The sequence below is a fragment of the Cervus elaphus genome, chromosome 20 (assembly GCF_910594005.1).
Source record: "Cervus elaphus chromosome 20, mCerEla1.1, whole genome shotgun sequence".
Lineage (NCBI taxonomy): Eukaryota > Metazoa > Chordata > Mammalia > Artiodactyla > Cervidae > Cervus > Cervus elaphus.
Window position 1 is genome coordinate 96,575,885 of NC_057834.1, and position 14,836 is coordinate 96,590,720.

The following is a 14,836-nucleotide window of genomic DNA, read 5'->3' on the forward strand; positions in this document are numbered from 1 at the left end:
AATTTACTTACACAAGAATTTGTTGAATGGTCACTCTGCACTGAGATTCAAAATTAATGCCTTATTCCTCACCTTCTCCACAGCATTATATTAATAGATTTAGCAAAATGCTATGACAATTATGCTTATACAAGTGTTAAGAATTTTTTATTCCTGAACTAAATTACACATTCTTTGAGGAGAAGGAATTTTCTAAATCTCCTCAATGACCTAGTATTGTACTTTGAAAACATACTATTTGAAAAATATATAGTCAGTAGATCTGCTAAAAAATATTCAACTTTATTTATTATTGACTTTATGGTATGGTTTGTAGTTTTAATGGTCTCATTTGTCAATATCACCATTTCTGGAGGAACACACAAGAACCTGTGAGGAAGAAGATATTCTTTAGCAAGCTAGGTTAAACTTAAAGAAGATGAAAATCATGGGCTGTCTTTATCCTCCTCCAAGATATTCAATGAAATCCAACAGTTTACACTAAGAAAGTGAACTCTAATGAAATACTTTCATGTTCCTAGAGTAACTGCTGGTTTTTCATAGTTGACAGATTTATTTTAAAGTTCAAAGCATTTCAAAAATATATATACCAATAAATAATTCTCTCTCTAAGGAAACATTTTCATTTTATTATTAATGGCTTAAATCAAAAGTAGCATATTCAAATTACAATAAATAAATTATATTAGAATCAGACACCCAAAATATTTAGTGCTTGAGCACGTGGACATTGATGTCGGAAGATCTAAATCTAACCACAGTTCTTTCAGTTATTCATCTCTGTGACTTTTACAAATTACTTAATCTTTGTAAGACTCTGTTTCCTTTTTTTTTGTAAAATGATCAAACTAAATTCCTCTTTCAGAGTTGCTCCAAAGAGTTAAATGATTATCTGCTCCATATTAAAGACTCACTAAATAGGAGTGATTGTATTACTTTTGTTTTTATTGTTTTTATTCTAATTTTTCAATATTAGCTAGAATACTAATTTAGATACTTTTATTAGTGCTAAATTTATTGTTGGAATAGACAAATTAAGATTGGCTGCAGACATCCTTGTTTCAACATTTTTCTTCTCTAAATGTGTTTACTTTAGAAGTTTAATGAAAACATATTACAGGCATTTGACCTCCATTAGAATGTCAAACCAAATTAAAACTTTAGGAGCTATAAGTTGTGATTAAGAAGCCAAAGTAAAATCTTCTGCTCTAATTGGGAAGGTATTTTGCGTCTAAACATTTTAATTTATAACCTTAAAGTTATAAAAAAATTAACATAACATTATCAGAAACAATTTAAACTATTATTTTCATTTAATGCATTTATTTTTTATCTAATTTCCAATGAACTATTTTAACATCACTGCAAACTTGTATCATGATTTCTCCCTTTACTTTGTAAATATCTTTCAACTTTGCTGTAAATCAGAGTGACTATAATCTATCAGTCAAACTGGGACATTTTTGAGAGTTTAGAGGGAACTATTATTAATCTTGCCACATCATGAGGTATAAACCGGGAAGACCTGAGCAGAGACATATAATCATCCTATATACAATCTTAATATCCATGTGGAAGATGTACCATAATATATTAGCAATTTTCTTATTGTTGAGCATTAAGAACGTTCAATTTTTTCAAAGTGTATCTTTCAATTTAAGCCAAAATCAAACTGTTCCCCCATAATTTGTGAAATACAATAAAAGGAACCCAGGAATTTATACTATCTTTGTGCATTTCCATATGTAAAAAGGAATGTAGATAATATTTTTCTACTTCACATTTTCTGTGAAGATAAAAATGAAATAATGTATCTAAAAGCCTGAGATACACTAGGTTCTCAATAAATGATGGTCTTAACTTTTTAAATGAGAAGCTGTTATTCTCAATTTTACTGTAATAATTTTCACCCCTGACTCGGTTAAGGCATTCAGACTATACTATAAAGTTCACATCTAAAACTAAACCTAGTAATATAACACTTAAAACTGTAACTTTCATATTCTAGGGTTTTCATGACTTAACTACTTTGTAGATTTCTTGTATCTACGAAAACAAACAGAAATCAGGAAAGAAAAATGAAACCCAAATCTATTTTTAATAGAGCAAATTAATAAAACTCTAGTATAACTGATCAAATAAAAAAGAAAAAAGGCACAAAACAGAGAGCATCACTAGAGAACTTATAGAATTAAAGGGCTAATAAAATAATATTATGGAGAATAAGATGCCAATAAGTTTTGAAAACATGAAATATACATATTCTTAAAAACACAAACTACCAGAAATGATTCAAGGAAAAGTAGATAATTTGAATAACACTATAGGTATTATGGAAATTAAATTTGTAATTAAAACTTTCCCATAAAGAAAAGCTCAGGCTTGAATGCTCCACTTGCAGATTTCATCAATATTTAGGGAAGAAATAATTTCAATACTATACAATTTCTTACAAGAAATAGAAGACGACATTTCCCAACTATTTTAATGAGGCCAGTTTTATCTTGATACCAACACCAGAGAAAGAAATTATAAGAAAACAACTTCAGGCTAATATACCTCATGAATATAGATGGGAAAATCCTTAGAAGATACTATCAAATCAGAAGCATTCATTTATAAAATGCATAATATTTCATGACCAGGTAAATTTATTTTTTTTTCAGGTAAATTTATTTATATCATTGTGGCAATATATAATGTTAAAAAAACAAGACAAAAACTTTGACAAAACTCAATGTCTATTGACAACAAAAACTCTGAGCAAAACAGATATCAAAGATGGCTATATTCTAGGGTGGCCCCCAAGATCTCTCTAGCAGTTTGCTGCTGCTACTGCTTCGTTGCTAGTCGTATGGGACTCTCTGCAGCCCTATGGACAGTAGCCCCTGGGTCTCCCTGCCCGTGGAATTTTTCTGGCAAGAATAGTTGAGTGTGGTGCCATTTCCTACTCCTGGAGATCTTCCCAATCCAGTTCAGTTCAAGTCAGTCACTCAGTCATATCCAACTCTTTGTGACCCCATGGACTGCAGCACTCTGGACTTCCCTGTCCATCACCAACTCTCGGAGCTTATTCAAACTCACGTCCATCGAGTCGGTGATGCCATCCAAAAATCTCATCTTCTGTCATCCCCTTCTCCTCCTGCCTTCAATCTTTGCCAGCATAAGGGTCTTTTCCAATGAGTCAGATCATCCCATCAGGTGGGCAAAGTATTGGAGTTTCAGCTTCAGCATCAGTCCTTCCAATGAATATTCAGGATTGATTTCCTTTACAATTGACTGGTTTGATCTCCTTGCAGTCCAAGGGACTCTCAAGAGTCTTCTCCAACACCACAGTTCAAAAGCATCAATTCTTTGGTGCTCAGCTTTCTTTATAGTCCAAATCTCACATCCATACATGACTACTGAAAAAACCATAGCTTTGACTAGATGGACTTTTCTTGGCAAATTAATGTCTCTGCTTTTTAATATGCTGTCTAGGTTGGCCATAGCTTTCCTTCCAAAGAGTAAGCATCTTTTAATTTCATGGCCACAGTCACCAACTGCAATGATTTTGGAGACCCCCCAAAATAAAGTCTCTCACAGTTTTTATTGTTTCCCCATCTATTTGTCATGAAGTGATGGGACAGGATGCCACAATCTTAGTTGAATGTTAAGTTTTAAGTCAACTTTTTCACTCTCCTCTTTCACTTTCACCAAGAGGCTCTTTAATACTTCTTCTCTTTCTGCCATAAGGGTGGTGTCATTTGCATATCTGAGGTTGTTAATATTTCTCCAGGCAATCTTGATTCCAGTTTGTGCTTCATCCAGACCAGCATTTTTCATGATGTACTCTGCATAGAAGTTAAATAAGCAGGGTGACAATATATAGCCTTGACATACTCCTCTCCCATTTTGGAACCAGTCTGTTGTTCCATGTCCATTTCTAACTGTTGTTTCTTGACCTGCATACAGATTTCTCAAGAGACAGGTCAGGTGGTCTGGTATTCCCATCTCTTTCAGAATTTTCCACAGTTTGTGTGGTCCACACAATCAAAGGCTTTGGCAGAGTCAACAAAGCAGAAATAGATGTTTTTTTGGAACTCTCTTGCTTTTTTGATGATCCAGCAGATGTTGGCAATTTGATCTCTGGTTCCTCTGCATTTTCTAAATCCAGCTGGAACACTTGCAAGTTCATGGTTCACGTTCTGTTGAAGCCTGGCTTGGAGAATTTTGAGCATTATTTTACTAGCATGTGAGATGAGTGCAGTTGTGCGGTAATTTGAACATTCTTTGGCATTGCCTTTCTTTGGGATTGGAATGAAAAGTGACCTCTTCCAGTCCTGTGGCCACTGTTGAGGTTTCCAAATTTGCTGGCATATTGAGTGCAGCACTTTCACAGCATCACCTTTTAGGCTTTTAACTAGCTCAGCTAGAATTCCATCATCTCCACTAGCTTTGTTCATAGTGATGCTTCCTAAAGCCAACTTGACTTCACATTCCAGGATGTCTGGCTCTGGGTGAGTAATCACCCAGAAGTGGGACCTGAGCCAGATGTGGGATCAAACCCATATCTCCTGTGTCTCTTGCATTGGCAGGCAGATTCTTTGCCACTAGTGCCACCTGGGAAGCCCCTATAAATTTCGTTGTTGTTCAGCCTCTCATTTGTGTCACACTCTTTGTGACCCCATTGACTGGAGCACACCAGACTTCCCTGGCCTTCACCATCTCCTGGAGCTTGCTCAAACTAGTGTCCATTGAGTTGGTGATGCCATCCAACCATCTCATCTTCTGTCATCCCCTTCTCCTCCTTCAATCTTTCCCAGCATAAGGGTCTTTTCCAGTGAGTCAGCTCTTTGCATCAGGTTGCCAAAGTATTGGAGTTTCAGCCTCAGCATCAGTCCCTTAAAGGAATATTCAGGATTGATTCCTTTTAGGATTGACTGGTTTTATCTCCTTGCAGTCCAAGGAACTCTCAAGAGTCTTCTCCAACAACACAGTTCAAATGCATCAATTCTTCAGCACTCAGCCTTCTTTATGTTCCAATTCTCACATCCATACATCACTACTGGAAAAACTATAGGTTTGACTACATGGACTTCTGTTGGCAAAGTAATGCCTCTGCTTTTTAATGTGCTGTCTAGGTTGGTCATAACTTCCCTTCCAAGGAGCAAGTGTCTTTAATTTCATGGCTGCAGTCACTATCTGCAGTGATTTTGGAGCCCTAGAAGTTTATGCCCTTGCAAAATCTTCTCCTCTTGAGTACTGGTAGGACTTGTGATTTGCTTCTTATTAATGGACTGTGACAAATATGATGTCATTCTGTAAACTATAGTATGTTATACACCTCTATCTTACTAGGATGCTCATTCTACTCATCTGTTGGCCCTAAAGAAACAAGATGCTGTGTTGTGAACTACATCTGGAGAGGGTCACCTGACTGGGGGTTGCACCAGCATTTAGGATTCAAGAATGGCCTCTAGCTGTAAGCCAGAAAAATGCTGGGGCTCACAGGTTTATGACAGCAAGGAAATGAATTCTGCCAATAAGCTGAATAGGTTGAAAATGGATTTTTTTCCAGCTGGGCCTCCAGATGAGACCACAGCTTGACTGTTGCCTTGATAGTAGCCTGGTGAAAATCTCAAAAAGGGAACCCAGCTATAGCATGCCTAGATTCCTGACTTACATAAACTAAAAGATAACAAATATTTATTGTTTTAAACTACTAAGTGTGTGGTGATTTCTTGTATAGAATTATAAAACTAACACATTTTGGTATCTGAAATTGGGATTCTGCTGTAGTAAATTTCTAAAAAATGTGGACTGGCTTTGGAATCAGGAAGTGGTCAGAGACTGCACAACTATTTAAGAGCATTATAGAGAAAGCTTAGCTTTTCTTGAAAAGTTTGAGAGTAGGAATCTAAGTTTTGAGAGCCCTGTTGGTAAGAGCTTAAAAGGAAGTGAGAAATAGGTTATTTAAAATTTCCTCAGCCTGATAAAGGGAATGTATTAAAAAAAATAAGTAACTATTATACATAATGGTGAAAGTCTAAATGCTGTCTCCTTAAGATTGAGAACAAGGCAATGGTGACTGTTTTCACCTCTTCTGTTCAACGTTATACAGGAGATCCTAGCCAGGACAATAAGGCTAAATAAATAAATTAATGAATTATAGACTGGGAAGAATGAAATAAAACCGTCTCTATTCTCAGGTGACATGATGATCTACTAGAAAATTGCATGCTTTCTCTCACAAATCTACAAAATATTTATTAGTACCATTAAATGAATCTATTAAAGTTGCAGGATTTAAGGTCAACATACAACAATCAATTGTATTTTTGTGATAGAAAAATCATTTATAACTACCCCCAAACATGAAATACTTGGAGTAAAATAGATATGCATTATGTTTAGCGAAAGGAATACTCAGTATTTTTGACATGCCAATTCTGCCCAAATTTATCTACAGATTCAATACAACCATTATCAAAATTCCATAAGGTTTTCATATTTTTGTAGAAACTGGCAAGCTGATTAAAAAAATATATGGAAAGCAAAGGGAATAGAAGAGCCCAAATAATTTGATAAAGAAGAAGGTTGAAGGACTCACATTACCTGACTGTGTGAGTTATTACAAAGCTACAGTAATTGAGATAGTATAAAATTGGTATTAGGAGAGGCATATAGATTAACATAAAAATAGAGAATCCAGAAATGGATCCAAACACATATGATCAACTGACTTACAAAACAGATACTCAGATAATTTTATTTACAAAAAAGGATAAAATTTTCAACAAATGGTACTGGAACAAATAAAATGCAATAAATAAAGAAAAAAGAGAAGCATAACACACACACACACCATACATATAAACAAAAAGCAACTTTAAATAGATCACAGACCTAACTGTAAAATCAAAACTACAAAAGTTCCAAAGGAAACCTTAGGGGAAAATCTTTATAACTATGATTTATCAGTAGTAAAGATCTCTTAGATAGGGACAAGAAGAATAAATAATAAAAAATTATAAATAGGGCCTCATCAAAATGAAAATCTTTTGATCTTTGAAAGTCACTGTTCAGGAAGTGCAAAGATAAGTCTTAACAGCAAATATTTGCAGTTTTAAAATCAAATTAAATTCTGACTAAAAGTATCTGATTTTTAGCCAGAATTTATAAAGAATTTCTATAATTCAATATTAAAGAGAACTCAATAAATATGAAAAAAAATCTGAACTTTTATCAAAGAAGCAATAATATTTTAAAGAAATACAAGAAAAGATACTAATTTGATTTTGTAAATTAAAACTTCAGTGAGTTATACAAAGAGATACTGTATCTACTAGAATGGCTAAAATAAAAAAAAAATTAAACAACTGATTGTATCAAATTCTGACAATAATAAGGAATAATGGAAAACCTAATAGATGCTGATGGGAATGCACAATGAAATAGCTATTTTGAAAACAGTTTGCAAATTTCTTATAAGGTGATACACACACGTACCTCACTACGCAGAAGACTACTCCTATGTGTTCACTTAGTAGAAGTGAAAACAGATGCTTACACAAACACCAGTACAGAAATGCTTATAGCTACTTTATTCATAATAGCTCCCAACTAGAAACAACTTAAATATCTATCCACTGAGGAATATATAAACAACCTGTGCTATATTCATACAAAAGAATTCTACCTAGAAATAAATGGGAATGTAGTACAATTCTTGAAATGGCAGGAATAAACCTTAAAATCACTGTGTTAAGTAAAAACATACAAAGTATGGCACTATTTATACGATATTTTGGGAAAGGCAAAACCATGGGAATTTGATTTTCTTTTGAGTAATTTTTTTCCCTAAATTGACTTTTGAGTAATTTTTTTAATGAATTCTCAAACTTGCTTTTAATGTTAGACATTTTATGATGAAATTGGTTATATTCATTTTCTTTTCAAAAGTTAAATATATGAAAGGAATTCAGAGACATAGCCAATAAAACTATAGATTTTAAGCTTTTGTAATTTATTATCTGACTTCTACTCCCAAAGACCTGATGATGATTACTAAATACAATGAGCTGTTAGAATTAAAGAACTAGAAATCAAAACAATTCATCATCTGCCCTGGATTATGACTTAAGTCAAGGACATATTTATGGTCTTATTGTGATAAGTCAGCATTATTATTTCTTTATGAGAAAGTTGCATTTTGGTCTAAGTTTTTTGAGGAATACTTTTCGAATTTTTTTCTCCATCATATTTTACATTTGATGTAGAGAATTTGTATCTTTCAATCATAGTTTGTTCCTTAATGCTCCACACTTTCTACTAAAGGCCTCAAATTATTTCACAAACTATTCACTGTAAAAAGCCTCATCTAAACGTATCTTTTTACGTTCTATTTCATTTCTAGTCTTACTCACGTCCTCTTTTTATGATCAATAGAGAAACCATCCCCATTACTACCTCTCTTCAATGCTACTGGAGAAAAATTTCCCGTTAAATGCCTTTTGATACACTTCTTTTGTCTTCTTCTGGAAACACTAGATTGATTAATTGAACTTTAGTTTCTCCCTGTCTCCCTTTCTCTATGTGGACAAAGTACTGAAGGAATTTTCTCAAATCTTTCTGTCAGTTTTTGTATAATTAAAATACCAGTCTTACTTTGCAACTCATTACCTTTATCCCAACACCACCAAATAAATTCAACCACTTCCAAATATTACTACACCTTTCAGTAGACTTTCTAGATTTTACATTCACTTTCATGGTTAAATAACTTTAACATTCAGGTTCATGACTCATCGAAGCCATTCATGTCATAGTTTCTTGATCTATTTTATTCCACAGTACACTCTATCACTATGACATAATTGTAATTTGAAACATGGTCACATGCTGAATTTCACTTTCCCATGGCATTGCTCTACTAACAGATCGTAACACACAAATACCCTACTTCTGTTCACAGCATCTTTATTATCCATATCTTCCAATTGGCTATCCTCATATAATTATATTTTTCCCTCTTCATGTAATCACTGGTACTAAATAGTCCCTTTTTCTGATCATACTTAATTCATTTTCCTTGAACCACATTATCAGCTAATTTCATGCACCTTACAATCATGTACTTTCTTGAACTTTCATCAGAACCTTGATGCTAATTTGTCAGCGTGACCACAACTAATAACTGTTTTCTTAGTTTTGGTGCTTTTCCATGGAATGTCACCTGAGAGCCACAAAAATGATATAGTTTGCTGTAAAGTAATGCCTTCTTGTGTCAATTAGGCCTTCATTCTTACTCAGTAATGCTTTAATCATCTTGTGTTGAACTATTGTGATTTGATTATTCCTTTACCAATATTCTATTAAATTGAATTTTAAACACAGCATTTAAAATTCATTTATTATATGAGTTTCTTTTATCTTTATTCTTTTACCCCTGGAAACACAAAAATAAATAAAATGTGGTGACTCATACTCACTTAGAAATGGGATTGACACTGGCTTCAATAATTGTTAAACACTTACAGCACTTTATGTTTTCTGGAAATTCTTGTACACCTAAAATTAGAAAAAGAGTACATGAAAATATACTAAACTATAGTTTATTATTAAGAATAAATAAATACATAGTGTAAACACCATACTGATAATCATAAAGTAAGAATAAAAACTTAATAATACATTAGAGTCATCTAGTACTTTTAAAAATAAAACGTATACTTTCAAAAATAAAATGTGAACACTAAGTTATATTTTATGAAGTAATAATTGGAAATTAGACAAAAACTGAGAAAAATTTAGTATAAGATGGATCTTGGCTATTTACTAATCTAAAGAAAAAAAAATCGTTGGGCTTATCCAGTTATCATAGAAACTAGCAAAGGAAGGGGAAACCAGCAGATATAAGAAAACAAAATAAAATCTTTGCTTGCTCCCTCATTTTATAAAATTGGGAAGACTGAACATGCACAATGGAAAGACACCTAAGGAAAAATCATAAATGAATAGATATCACCAAACTATTCAGAAGCCCTAACACATTTTATGCAACTCTTCCTAGCTGGCAGACAGTGCAGCTCTACATCTGCCTGAGAGGGTGACTAGGTGAGCAGCCCTTCCTGGGATCCTCTCTGGAGTCTCTGAGGTAGCCAGCTGGCTGATTGCCCTTGGAGAACTGCTCATCTGCTGTCACAGCTGTGCTGTTAGCTTTGTGACAAAAAAACACGAATTTTTCTTACTCAAAATCAGTAAGCCACAATGTAATCCATAAATGTAATAGTCAGAGGAATAAAAGATGCGGTAGGTGTTATAATCAGTTGATAAAAATGAGTTAAACAAATAGTTGGCCTCCATAACCATGAGTTCCACATTGATGGATTAACACAGAGCAGGTAGGAAATATTATTTTTTTAATAAAACCTCAGAACTTTCCATAAAGCAAAACTCAAATTTGCTACACACTGGCAACTATTTACATAGCCTTTATATCTCATTAAGTATTATAAGTAATCTAGAGATGACTTAGTACACAGGTGGATGTGTATAAGTTCAGTTGAGTTGCTCAGTTGTATCCGACTGCAACCCTATGGACTGCAGCACACCAAGCCTCCCTGTCCATCACCAACTCCTGAAGTTTACTCAAACTCATGTCCATTGAGTTGGTGATGCCATCCAACCATGTCATCCTCTGTCGTCCCCTTTTCCTCCTGCTTTTCATCTTCCCCAGCATCAGAGTCTTTTCAAATCAGTCAGTTCTTCACAGCAGGTGGTCAAAGTATTTGGAGTTTTAGTTTCAGCATCAGTCCTTACAATGAATACTCAGGACTGATTTCCTTCAGGACTGACTGGTTGGATCTCCTTGCAGTCCAAGGGACTCTCAAGAGTCTTCTCCAACACCACAGTTCAAAAGCATCAATTCTTTGGCACTCAGCTCTCTTTATAGTACAACTTTCACATCCATACATAATTACTGGAAAAACCATAGCTTTGACTAAACAGACCTTTGATGGCAAAGTAATGTCTCTGCTTTTTAATATGCTATCTAGATTGGAAGAAATTATGACCAAGGAGCAAGCATCTTTTAATTTCATGGCTGCAGTCACCATATGCAGTGATATTGGAGCCCAAAAAAATAAAGTCTGACACTGTTTCCCCATCTATTAGCCATGAAATGATGGGACCAGATGCCATGATCTTAGTTTTTTGAATGTTGAGTTTTAAGCCAACTTTTTCCCTCTACTCTTTCACTTTCATCAAGAGGTTCTTTAATTTTCTTCACTTCCTGCCATAAGGGTGGTGTCATCTGAATATCTGAGGTTATTGATATTTCTTCCAGCAATCTTGATTCCAGCTTGTGCTTCATCCAGCCCAGCATTTCTCATGATGTACTCTGCATATCAGTTAAATAAGCAGGGTTACAATATACAGCCTTGATGTACTCCTTTCCTGATTTGGAACCAGTCTGTTGTTCCATGTCCAGTTCTAACTGTAGCTTCCTGACCTGCATACAGATTTCTCAAGAGACAGGTCAGGTGGTCTGGTATTCCCATCTCTTTCAGAATTTTCCACAGTTTGTTGTGGTCCACACAGTCAAAGGCTTTGGCAGATTCAATAAAGCAGAAGTAGATGTTTTTCTGGAACTGTCTTGCTTTTTTGATGATCCAGTGGATGTTGGCAATTTGATCTCTGGTTCTTCTGCCTTTTCTAAAACTAGCTTGAACATCTGCAAGTTCATGGTTCACGTACTACTGAAGCCTGGCTTGGAGGATTTCGATCATTACTTTACTGGCATGTGAGGTGAGTGCAATTGTGCAGTAGTTGGAGCATTCTTTGGCATTGCCTTTCTCTGGGATTTGAATGAAAACTGACCTTTTCCAGTCCTGTGATCATGGCCGAATTTTCCAAATTTGCTGGCATATTGAGAGCAGCATTTTCACAGCATCACCTTTTAGGATTTGAAATAGCTCAACTGGAATTCTATCACCTCCACTAGCTTTGTTTGTAGTGGTGCTTTCCTAAGACCCACTTGACTTTTCATTCCAGGATGTCTGTCTCTAGGTTGGTGATCACTCCAACATGATTATCTGGGTCATGAAGATCTTTGTACTGTTCTTCTGTGTATTCTTGCCACCTCTTCTTAATATCTTCTGCTTCTGTTACATAGGTTACATGTAAATATCCCACCATTTTATATTCTTGCCACCTCTACTTAATATCTTCTGCTTCTGAGCATAGGTTGCATGTAAATATCCCACCACTTTATATATGGGACTTGAGCACCTTTGGATTTTGGTATCCACAGGGCTTCTGGAACTCATCCCTCATACTTCCTGAAGAATGACTGTAAGAGGCCCTACAAAAGTTAGAAGAGAAAATGACTATATGAAGCCATTGCTACATCCCTGCAGTACCGATTGGTCTCTAGTTTTGAAACTATTGGGCTTTCCCAGTGATTCAGCAGTAAAGAATCTGCCTGTAATGCAGGAGATGCAGGAGACATGGGTTCAATCCCTGGGTTGGGGCGATCCCCTGGTGGAGGAAATGGCAACTCACTCCAGTATTGTTCCCTTGAGAATCCCATGGACAGAGGAGCCTGAAGGACTGTAGCGTATTGAGTCACAAAGAGTTGGACATGACTGAGTGACTAACACTTTCACTTTGAAAATATTATTAAGCATGAAGCACTAGTCCTGCAAAGTACTTCATATCTGACAGAAGGATAAGGAACAGTTTGTGATAGGATTTAGTTGAATTTTTTGATGATAGATAATCGGGAAAGAAAATCCTTCACCTTCCTAGATTCTGTTGATCTAGACCACCATGTTCGTAGGATCTTGAGGTTGAGCAAAGCAGCAGCAGGATAACCAAACCAAAAGGTCATTTACCACTGAAAAATAAGGGTATGAAAGTGTTGTGGGGATGTTTCTCAGCCATTTCTTTCTACGTGAAAATTAATCAGAAACTATGCTGTCCTAAAATTACCACTGAAGTGTCTGGTTTCTTAATGAAAACTCAAGAAGTCTTAGGAGTGCCATTATGTATGAATCGGATGAGAAAAGCAATTCTCTTTTTCGGAAAGGTCATAACACCTAGAGCTGCCCTTATTACCTAGATGTTGACAAAATGGCACTGAAGTCAATAAGGTTACCTTTGAATTGTCCTCAACATTTCTCCTGAGTAATCATAGTCACTCAGGGTAGCTGCAACCAAAAAGGGTACAAGGCTTTTTCTTTTCTCCCTTTAGCTTTTTCTGTTCAGTCACCAATCTGGACTCATTACAAGCTGGTGTGCTGATGCCTTATCTCCACAGGTGCCTGCCTTGGGCTGATGTTGGCTGAAATTATGTGTAAACCAAGATATGGAAGCAGAAGCAAACTAAAGTAGGATTTTAAAGAAAAGACTGTATCTCTTTATCTTCTGTTGAAAATGGAATCCCCTGCTGTGGTGAAATGTTACCACATTATTTGTTAAAAACTTGTATTATGTTGTTTACAGTTTAAACTTAAAAAAACATTCAGAGTCAAATCTGTTGGATTAAAGTGGAATCCCATAAGTGAGTTGAAGATAGAATGGTGGAAATAACTGAAGCAGAGAAGAATAAGAAAAAAGAATGAAAAGAAATGAGGACAGTTTCAGAGACCACTGAGACAACATTAAGTACACCAGTATTCGAATTATAGGGATCCCAGAAGAAGAAGAGAAAAAGAGAAAATATTTCAGGAGATTATAATCTAAAACTTTCCTAACATGGGAAAGGATATAGTTAACAAAGTCCAGGAAGCCCACAGGTTCCCATACAGGAAAATGCAAAGAGAAACACACCAAGATAAATATTAATCAAACTAATGAAGATGAAACACAAACAAAAGTATTAGAAGCAGTGAGGGAAAAGCAACAAATAGCATTCAAAAGGAATCCCAATAAGGTTAAGGATTGATCTTTCAGGAGAAACTCTACAGGCAAGAAGGGAGTGGCAGGATATACCTAAAGCAATGAAAAGAAAAAAAAAAAAAAAAAAACCAACAACCAAGATTACTGTACCCAGCAAGGATCTTATTCAGATTCTAAGGAGAAATTGAAAGCTTTACAGATACACAAAAGTTAAGAGAATTGAGCACCACCAAACCAGCTTTACAACTTCTAAACTTTACAACTTACTTCCTTTACAGCTAAAGGAACTTCTCTAGACAGGAAACACAGAAAGAAAAGGCCTATAAAAATAAATCCAAGACAATAAAGTAAGTGGTAATAGGATCATACATAGCAATAATTACCATAAATGTAAAAGGATTAAGTGATCCAACCAAAAGACACAGATTGGCTGAATGGATACAAAAACAAGACCTCTATATATGCTCTCTACAAGAGACCCACTCAGACCTAGGGACACATAAAGACCAATGTGAGGGGCTGGAAAAAGATATTCCATGTAAATGGAAATCAAAAGAAAGTGGAAGTAGCAATACTCATATCAGGTAAAACAGACTTTAAAATAAAGAGAGTTATAAGAGACAAGGAAGAACACTATGCAATCATCAAAGGATCAATCCAGGAAGAAAATATAACAATTATAAATATATATGCACTGGACATAGGAGGACCTCAATACATAAGGCTAACAAACATAAAAGGGGAAATTCATAGTTACACAGCAATAATGAGACTTTTAACACCACACTCACACCAATGGACAGATCATCCAGACAAATTAAAATTAATAAGGAAACATAAGCCTTACATGACACATAAAATCAGATGGACCTTAACTGATGTCTACAGGACATTCCATCCAAAAACAGTAGAATACAGCTTTTTCTCAAAAGCACACAGAACATTCTCCAGG

The 14,836-nt window shown here is 35.1% G+C and overlaps 1 protein-coding gene across 4 annotated transcripts in view; it reads right to left on the reverse strand.

Moving 5' to 3' along the window:
- LRRC7 (leucine rich repeat containing 7) overlaps positions 1 to 14,836 on the reverse strand; it is a 575,718-nt gene that overhangs the window by 284,328 nt on the left and 276,554 nt on the right. For all 4 annotated transcript variants that reach the window (XM_043877735.1, XM_043877734.1, XM_043877736.1 and 1 more), the window contains exon 5: positions 9,474 to 9,552. In XM_043877735.1, coding sequence (XP_043733670.1) covers positions 9,474 to 9,552 — 79 coding nt within the window. The remainder of the gene's footprint in view (positions 1 to 9,473; positions 9,553 to 14,836) is intronic.